This window comes from Mandrillus leucophaeus, unplaced genomic scaffold (genome assembly GCF_000951045.1).
Source record: "Mandrillus leucophaeus isolate KB7577 unplaced genomic scaffold, Mleu.le_1.0 Scaffold575, whole genome shotgun sequence".
Classification (NCBI taxonomy): domain Eukaryota; kingdom Metazoa; phylum Chordata; class Mammalia; order Primates; family Cercopithecidae; genus Mandrillus; species Mandrillus leucophaeus.
The window spans coordinates 869,227-878,875 of NW_012106197.1; the positions used below are offsets into that span (position 1 = coordinate 869,227).

The 9,649-nt window shown below is 60.6% G+C and overlaps 1 protein-coding gene across 1 annotated transcript; it reads right to left on the reverse strand.

The window, feature by feature from the left end:
• Window positions 1-818: 818 nt before the first annotated feature.
• On the reverse strand, window positions 819-6,468 carry GAL3ST2 (galactose-3-O-sulfotransferase 2). The gene is made up of 3 exons (XM_011998555.1): window positions 6,359-6,468; window positions 2,943-3,225; window positions 819-1,637 (listed from the first exon to the last, which is right to left on the reverse strand). The coding sequence occupies exons 1-3, from the start codon at window positions 6,466-6,468 to the stop codon at window positions 819-821; spliced, it is 1,212 nt and encodes a 403-aa protein (XP_011853945.1).
• Between the last annotated feature and the right edge of the window lie 3,181 nt (window positions 6,469-9,649).

Genomic DNA, 9,649 nt, shown 5'->3' on the forward strand with positions numbered 1-9,649 from the left:
CAGGCAGGGAGGCTCTGTCCCTCCGTGTGAATGACGAGGGGTGCCCACAGCTGCCCTCTGGCACCACACCCAACATGGTCTCCAAGGCAACCAAGGGTATGTGGACCCCCAACCACTCCTTTGGCAAGTGAGACGTCCTCTCCTTCACGGGGCATTAGGGGCTGACCAGCAGGGGTCGTGGAGCCGAGCTAGAGCTCTGGTCTTGTGAGCAGCTGTGCCATCTCTGTAGAAAACGTCCTTCCATCAGAACCAAACCTCCTGCAGCTAAAGATGGGGAGCTGTTTGGGAGCGGCTGACCCCTGGCCCCTGCCCCGTTTCCGGGCTGGTCTTTGTGGCACTGCCTGTGCCTGCAGCTGTCTCTGGGACCAGCACCTTGTTGCCAGCGCCGGGAAATTCAGGGGAGCCACTCTGAGTTCCTCCGAGGACCCACAGCCCCAGTGCTCAGGACCCTCGGGAGACCCGGGGCTCACGGGCATGCGCGTCCTGCCGGGCAGGTGCTGACCTGCCATCCAGCTTCCCCTACTCCCCCGCCCTCCTGTTCAGTCCTATTCAGTGAACAGAGGCACAGCCTCGGACCCGGGGGCGGGGGGAGGGGGGCTGCCGCCTGGGCTCAGGGCGCTCTCTGGGAGGGATCTGGGCGGATCGTCGGGGTGGGCGGCTCCTGACTGGGGTCTCCACCCTCTTCATTTTAGAGCCGTAGCCGGCGGGCCTGGGTTTCCCAACGCCCCAGAAGCCCTGCGAGGATCCCCGGCCTCCCCGGTGACGGCGGAGAGAGGGGCTGCTGTCCGCAGGAGGCCCCGACCCCGGCCCCGGCCCCTCTACTCCCCCAGGAACGGGATGTTCTTGCGGGGCTTCTCCGGGAACTGCAGGGCGTACAGGCGCGCCATGTACTGGAGCTCAGGCATCACCAGCCTCTGGCACACGCGCAGCGTCTGGTTGTCCAGGCCCGGCCGGAGGTTGTAGCCCAGGATGTCGGCCCTGCCGGGCTGGTAGGGGCGCAGGCGCGGGTCTCTGATCTGCGTGCGGTTCTTGGGCGCGCCGCCGTCCTGCAGGCACAGGGTCGCGAGTTCGCGCCACCGGGCGCGCAGCCGCTCCACCTCCCCGCGCAGCCGCCGCGGCCCCAGCTCGGCGCGCAGCTGCCCCCAGAGGCTGCGGTTGAAATGCTCGTACAGGCGCCAGTCCAGCGCGCACCAGCTCCGCGCGCGCTCCCGGGTCTCGGGCGCCAGGCGGGTCACGGAGCGCGCGCTGCGGGCGTTGATCCTGAAGGCCACCACGTCGTCCAGCGCCCAGCGCAGCCGGCGCCGCAGCAGCACCAGGGACTCGTCCAGGTGCTCGGCGATGAGCACCAGCTGGAAGCGCCGCTCCACCTCCGCGATGCGCGCGCGCACGTAGCCCTCCTCGCGCGGCGCGTTGGGGTCGAAGCCGAAGTCGAACCACATGTTGTTCTTGGCGTAGACGTTCTTGAGGAGGCTGTCGTTGTAGAACGTCCGCGGCGAGGCCAGGAACGCGTCCAGGCTCGGGGCGCGCAGGAAGGCGGGGGTGTAGGTTTTGTAGTAGATGAAGGAGGACTCCAGCTGGAACACGGGGTTCCTCAGGATGGAGAAGTAGAAGGTGTTGTTGGGCATGACTTTCTGCACCTGTGTGGCGACAGAGAGGCGGGCTGCGGAGCGCGGGCCCGGGCCAGGGTGGCCCACCCGCGGGGAGGAGGCGCGTCCTGGCCACACCCGCTCGGGGAGCCCCCCATCCACACATCTGCGGAGGGACCGGGGCCTGGCACCTCCTCGTGCAGTAGCTGCGGGAGCAGAGCCAGGGCCACACGCAGGCCCTGTAGCACGGTCACTGGTTCCCTGGGGCCCAAAACAGAGGCCAAGGACGCCAGGATGGGGCCTCAGCAGGAGGAGGGAGGAGGAGCTCCCAATGGCACCTCGAGAAGACGCAGAGGCCTCTAGGGGTGGAATGCTGTGGGGCACAGACCCAACACGAAGGGCCCTCCTCGGGCTCCTGGCACAGGGGGCCTTCAGCACTCCACCAGCTGCCAGGCCAGGGTGACACCCACCTAACAGACAAAGAAACTGAGGCCCAGCGAAGGCCCATGACCCGGGTTCCCCGCAGGGTGGGTCTGGACTTACCCTTACTTGTGCCCCCTCAGAGGTCCTGGAGGATATACCCCACCCACAGAAAGTAAAGTCATGCAGAAAGTCATGCCCAACTACACCGCTGGCTTCTCCATCCTCAGAAACCCAGGGAGACAACAGTGGGAAGCCTCCTCTCTGCTCCCACCCTCTTCCTTTCCTCTCCTCCTGAACCCTGCTCCTCCCTCTGCCCCACGGCCCCCACACCACAGCACACCCAAGCTGCCCCGCTTTCTGCCCACCACCTCTCCCCACCAGGCCTCCCTCTGGCCTCACCTCGTCACCTAGCCTCTGCTGGCCATTCTCCACAGAGCGCTGGGGGTGACCCTAAAACACCTGTGCCTGCCCACAGCCCTCCCGCCCACACTCCCTGCCCTGCTTCTTTTGTAAGGAAGGTCAGGGAAGCCCTGGGGGGAAGAGGGCTCTGTGCTGAGACCTGAGGGACCCAAAGGAGGGCCTGCAGCCACGGGAGCGAAGGTCATGGGGTGGGGTGAGCCGGGCCTGTGCAGTACCAGAGGAGGCCAGAGAAGCGGGGGAGCACTGGGGATGCCCTTGGGCAGGGGCTGTGGGACTCCTAGGTCTCATTCCAAGAGCAACTGTAGGCTACTGGCCACCTGGAGGGGCAGGGGTTGGCTCAGCAGGATGTGCGGCCCAGGCCCTCCCCACCCCCTCTCTGCATGCCACGCCCCTAAGCCTTCCACCTCCTCTCCAGCCTCCAGGCTACACCACTCAGACCCTGCAGCCACAGCCATGGCCGCAGCCCACCCTCCTCCCCAGCGGGTCGCCCTCCTCCCCAGTGGGCCACCGCACCTCAGGCAGGTTGAACCTCAGGTGGTTGCACATGATGTTGAAGTGGTGCTGCGGCTCCACGCCTTCCACACCTTCCACGCCTTCCACGCCTTCCACGTAGCGTGCCAGGAAGAGCCTGGGATAGCCCAGGTGGACGTGCAAGCCGGCGGGCAGTGCCACGGACAGGTTGTGGGTCTCGGCAAAGCGGTAGAGGATGTTGAGCACCGTGCTGCTGGCCGTCTTGTGCGTCTTCAGGAACATGATGTTGGTCACCGGCGGCCCCTTGGCCTGGCCCCCAAACAGGCTGGGAGGGAAGGCACAGGCCACCATCAGCAAGGGTGCAGATGCCCCGATCCCCGCTCAACAGTGAACCCCAGCCTGGCAACCGCAACGAAAGACCTCCCAACCTGAGCCCCCCAACTCTAGGCCAGGGGCCCACTGGGTAAACAGAGAACCATGGCCCCAAGCCTTGCCCCACTCCACAACCTCCCATCTGGTGGCCCGAACACAGACTCCCCCAACTGTCTTCTGTAACCATGCTCCCCAACTCTGTGCCCCTGAGAACTAAAAATAAAACCCTACGTGAAACCCAACTTGGCCAAGGGAACCCCAGACACACCTTAAAACTGAGTTCCCAGCAGTGATGGGATGGGAGGTCAGACCCATCCCATCATCACACCCCCTCCCCTTTGCGGTTTAGACACAGCAACTGCCCAGTGTGAGTGTTAAATAGAGACCATGAAGAAGATGTGGCACATATATACCATGGAATACTATGTAGCTATAAAAAAGAATGAGTTCATGTCCTTTGCAGGGACGTGGATGAAGCTGGAAACCATCATCCTCAGCAAACTAACAAAGGAACAGGAAACCAAACACCACATGTTCTCACTCATAAGTGGGACTTGAACAATGAGAACACGTGGGCACAGGGAGGGGAACAGCACATACCAGGGCCTATCGTGGGGGTGGGGGCAAGGAGAGGGAAAGCATTAGGAGAAATATCTAATGCATGCGGGGCTTGAAACCCAGATGACGGGTTGACAGGTGCAGCAAACTGTCAGGTCTCTGAGCCCAAGCTAAGCCATCATATCCTGTGACCTGCATGTAAACATCCAGACGGCCTGAAGCAACTGAAGATCCACAGAAGTGAAAATAGCCTTAACCGATGACATTCCACCATTATGATTTGTTTCTGTCTCACCCTAACTGATCAATGTCCTTTGGAATCTCCCACACCCTTTAGAAGGTTCTTTATAATCTCCTCCACCCTTAAGAAGTTTCTTTGTAATTCTCCCCACCCTTCAGAATGTACTTGGTGAGCTTCATCCCCTGCCCCCAAAACTTTGCTCTTAACTTCACCGCCTGTCCCAAAACCTATAAGAACCAATGATAATCCCACCACCCTTTGCTGACTCCTTTATCGAACTCAGCCCGCCTGCACCCAGGTAAAATAAACAGCCATGTTGCTCACACAAAGCCTGTTTGGTGGTCTCTTCACACGGACGCGTGAGACACAAACCACCATGGCACGTGTATACCAGTGTAACAAACCTGCACGTTCTGCACCTGTGTCCCAGAACTTAAAGTAAAATTTTTCTTTTAATTAAAAAATAAAAAGAGACCAATAGCCCAGCAGAACCGACTGTGGCCATAAGACACCAAATTATCAACAGGGCCTGAGGCCACACCAGGCAGGGGCTAAGTCACGCACACTGCACTTAAAGCAGAAACCAGGTTCTCCCTGCCACAAGCTTTTCTTTGTCTCTGGCAGCCAAACGCTGGCCTTGAGATGAACAACGTTAAAGCAGGTGCAGCTCACCCCCGCCAGACGCTGCCTTGCTGACCCCTGCTCCGCCAGCCAGAACCACAGCTGCAATTGGACAAAAGCCCCATCTCAGTAACCGTCTCCTGAGCAGGGACCCCCAGCCCCGAACCGGTTCTGGCGGTTTACAGAGGCTGCGCACCGAGTGCTTCCCGTCCCAGCTTCACCTTCTGACGTGCAGGGCCTGATTGTAACGCAGTTAGATGTGCAGTCTCCACCCCACGGTGAACGTGGGTCACACGTAACACACGTGTTTGTTCAGGACACATGCGTCAGGACCCCCTTTACGAATATCCACAGCTCCTCCCGTCACTTGCTGAACGTGTACTTGGCCAAGCCATTCAGAGTATGTCCCTGTCCCACCCCCTCCCTCGAAGTGTCCGCTCACAGCCTTTCAACGGCTGTGCTCCCAGCCTGTGGGATGTCCACACTTTGTAAGAAACAAAGTCTCCTTTCCAAATTTATAGATGTCATGATTCTTCAGCTGACACCCCCAACCCTGGAACCCCCACCAGATCCGTCACTGCGCCCCAACCTACAGACCCTCAGCCCCGGCCTCAGGGCCCCACAGAGACCGTGTCCTCGGACCCACCTCTGTTTCCCTCAGGGGCTACACCCTCTGGCCCACACGTCACCCCAACCTTCTCCCTGGCGTCCAGGCGTGCACGTGCAGCTGGCCCTGTGACCTCATGCGACATCATGTGACCTCATGTGACCTCAGCCACACATGCGGTGCTTCTTGGCAGTCCCTTCACACCAGGAAAAGGAAGGACCCCAAAGCCGAGACTGGCGGCCAGATGTAGGGCTGGAGTAGACGCTGGGCCCACTCTTGGAACCCCCTCACGACACCTACCCAGTGGGCCTGGAGTAGCAGGCGCCCTCCCTGCCCCAGAGCAGGGCCAGCAGGAGTGACCAGGATGGTGGGGTCAGGGTCTCCAGGCCTAACCAGCCTGGGCGACGCGGGTGAGCAAAGACAGGGCCCTTGGGACCTGTCTCCGGCAGCTCAGCTCGGCCCAGAGGGGACTGGTGCTTCCTCTCTCTTCCAACCAGAGGGGCTGGGGAGTGGCAGGGCCTGGAAGACCCTCCCAGCAGCCTGGCTGAAGCCCTGTCTGCACGCACAGCTGGGCTGCGAGGTGGGCACCTCCATGCACAGGGGCTCCACAGAGGATGTACCACAGGCGGGCAGAGGAGAGGGTCTCCAGGCGGGCCCAGGGCTGCGAGGTCTGTCCTGAGCACAGTTCTGACCTTTTCCTTCCCAGATCCCAGCCCAGGCCCAGCCCAGGCCCACAGGCCACCTCTGTTTTGGGGAGCAAGAAGGAGGCCTCCAGCCCTGCCCGCCACACTAGGGACCCTCTGCACACACTAGCTGGCTCTGCCCCCAAACCCAGACCCGGCCCCTGCTCCCCAGAGCCCTCCCCAGAGGCCCAGGCAGGTTTGTGGTTAACAGGAGAATCTCCGGGTGCCCCCAAGGAAGGGCCCATCTGTCCCTCCTCTTCCAGAGGGATTCAGGCCCAGTGGGGAGGTGTGACCATGCTGGGGTCCCGGGCTCTGCCCTCGGGGCTGTTAGGAGGCGCCTGCCCGGGGCAGGACTTACGGTGGCGGCAGGACTTACGGTGTCACAAGCTCTAAGTCCGTGAGAAGGAATCTGGCCAGCACCAGCAGAGTCAGGGCCAGGAGGAGGAGGAGGATGACCCGGAAGTACCTGTGGAAATGGCAGCCCATGAGTGCCCAGGCCGGGCTGTGCCAACCCCACCCCACCTCCCATCCTTCGGCCAAGCCCAGGTCCTTGGGCCACACAGGTCTGGGCCTCCCCTCATCTTTGTAACGTCTTGTCCTCAAATCCACTGGGTGCTGGCCCAGGGGTTAGGGGGTCTCAACCCAGGACAGGCCTGAATCTGATCCCACCCTGACCACCCTTGAATGGCTCAGGGCTGGAAAGAGCCTAGTGGATGAGCCATCCCCTTCCCTGGGGTTCGGGAGCTGACAGGGCTGCGCTCCTGGGACCAGAGGTGGGAGCAAGTCAGGGGACCTCTACCCAGGCAGGGCCCCTTGGGAGACTGTGATGGGACGGCGACCCTGAGCTCTGCACCCCAGGGGATCTGGAGAGGCCGAGAGTTTGGTGCAATGGACTGTGCGCCCCCAGAATCCACGGGCCAAACCCCTAACACACAGCGTGGCGGTGCCTGGAGGTGGGCCTCTGGGACATGTCAGGGTTGGACGAGGTTGTGAGGGCGGGTGGAGACCCTGTAATGGGATTCGTGTCCTTCTGAGACAAAGAAGACACCAGAGTGCAGCTTCCACTCCCCACCCTCACTCCCCACATGGGGGCACAGAGAGAAAGTGGCACCTGCAGGCCAGGAGGGGGGCCGTCCCTAGGAACCCGCCACACTGGCTTGAGGTCACGCGCCTTCCGGCCTCCAGAACCGTGAGAAGCACATGTCTGCTGCTGGGGCCATCCTGTCTGTGGTGTCTGCTGTGGCAGCCCGGGCTGACTGGGCCTGAAGGAAGCATGATGCCTCCAGACAGGGAGGCGGGGCCCACACGAGGACGCCTGAGGACGCCTGGCCTGGGTCCCAGGAACCCGGCAGGTGCAGCCAAATCAGGGAAGAGCAGATCTGGGTAAGTCCTGACCGCAGAGTCGGGCAGGGAGCCAGGGTCCCCCATCCACTGGGCAAAGCCCCCCATCAGGTGACAGCAGCAAAGAGGCCCCTCAATGATGGGGTGGGGCTACCACGTGGGCCGGGTTCCCTCAATGATGGCGTGGGGTGCCACGTGGTCCGTGGTCCCTCAGTGATGGGTTGGGGGTGCCACATGGGCCATAGTGTCTCGGTGCAGGTCAGGCACAGGCTACAAGGGAAGCAGACACCACAGCTGCACTCGACGAGCTCAGCATCTGGAGAGGACACAAGGGGTGAGCTTCCTGCTTGGACTGGGGCCTTTGCATGGGGCTTTACAGGGTACATAGGAGCACAACAAGCCAGTGGGGAAGGAGGAATTGTAACCAAGGCAAAGCGGGGCAAGAAGCCCAGCAGCTGGAGGAGAGGGCAGGTGGCAGGTGGGCCAGGGGGCTGGGGGTGCTAGAACAGCAGGGAGGCAGGACCCAGGCCCAGTGCGACGTCACTCTTCACCCTCCCGGGGCGTGGAATTGGGTTAGGATCTGCCCCGCTGCTCAGTGGTCACACGACCATTCATGCTCTGCCTGGGAGAAGAGGGGAGGGCTGGGTTGGCTCTGCCCTGCCCCACTGGCCCCTGCCCAAGAAGAGTTCCTGACAGGCAGGTCCTCACTCCCACACGCTGGCCCAGCACTCCTCTCCTTTTGGGGAAAGGAGATGATTTTTGCATAAAACAATCTTGAATTTTAGCATAATCTCCAAGAAGAGAATTTTTAACTAAGAAGTCACTTCTAAAGTTCAAATAGACAAAAAACATATAGTGATGGCCAGAAAAATTCTAAACAGTCATGATAACGAACATCGGCTCTCCCAGATCTACTCCATAGATCACAATCAGTTCCATATGGGTCAAAGATTTAATGTAAAAAAATAAAACCACCGAAGTCAGAGGATAAAAGAGAATGAGGCTGCCGTCTAAGCAAGACACAAAACCAAAAGGTTATGAAGAAAAGAAAGACAAATCGGGCAAACATGTAATGTTTCAGGCCAGGCACGGTGGCTTACGGCTGTAATCCTAACATTGTGGGAGGCAGAAGTGGGAGAATTGCTTGAGCCTGGGAGCTTGAGGCCAGCCTGGGCAATATAGTGAGAACCCATCTCTGCTTCTTGAAACATTGCTGTTGGAATGTTTCAAGGATGGCTGCGCCAGGGTGGCCAGGTGCATTCTGACAGCAAACAGGGGCAGCCCTCAGGACCTCAAGGCCCCCGCAGTCTCCTCACCCTGCATGGGACCTCAAGGCACCCCTGGGGCTGTGGCCACAGCAGGGAGCTGGCAGGCAAGGCTCTGGTCAAAGTGCCTGCCCCACCCAGCCACTAGCTGACCCACATGGGGCCAGCTCAGGGCCACCAACAGCCCAGCCCCTCACGGGAACCACCAAGTAGTCCACACTGGAACCTCCAGCTCTAAGACTGCGGCTTTCAACAGAACCTCTTCGTATGACATCTTGTCTCCTTTCTTCCACACCAAGGGTGTGGGTCTCGAAGACACTGGGGATGATAGAACCAGGAACTCCCATAATATTTCACACTTCATCCTCACGGCACACACGGCACCTCAGACACCAATGCCGGTGCCACCACCGTGGCTCTACCACAGCCACGCTTCTAGGAGACGGGACAGGAGCTTCCGGCCCTCCCATCACCTCCACTCTACAATTCTTCAATGCACCCTCCAGTCCTTAGTCAAAATGGAACCACCTTGAAGAGGCTCCTAGCGGCCAAGGCCCAGTAAACACTAGAATCCCCAGGCACAGGGAGGGGAGCGTGAGGGGCCGCAGAGCAGAGCGGGCCATGCACCCCAGGCAGGGTCAGGGTCCCGCTGGAGACACCCACAGCTTCGTGAGAGACGACATGTTTTCCCACACCCAGACGAGGCCCCACACTGACCGCGGAGCTCCTGCTCTGCCGTTGGGTCCCTTCTGCGGACTCCCCAAGACCCTCCCCGGGAGAGTGACTGCACGGGGTGGGAAGGGCAGTTGTACGGCTCCGCACAGTTAGAGATTAACCCACTGATAAGGCCCGGGGTGGGAAGGGCAGTTTTACGGCTCCTTACAAGGCCCGCGCAGGACACCAGCAGGGTCTCTCAGCTGCCACTCTTGGCCATCACTTCCGTTCAGCTATAGTCAACTCCTTCCTCAAACACCCTGCACCTTTATGGCCCCTCACTCTGCACCTTTATGGCCCCTCACTGCACCTTTATGGCCCCTCACTCTGCACCTTTATGGCCCCTC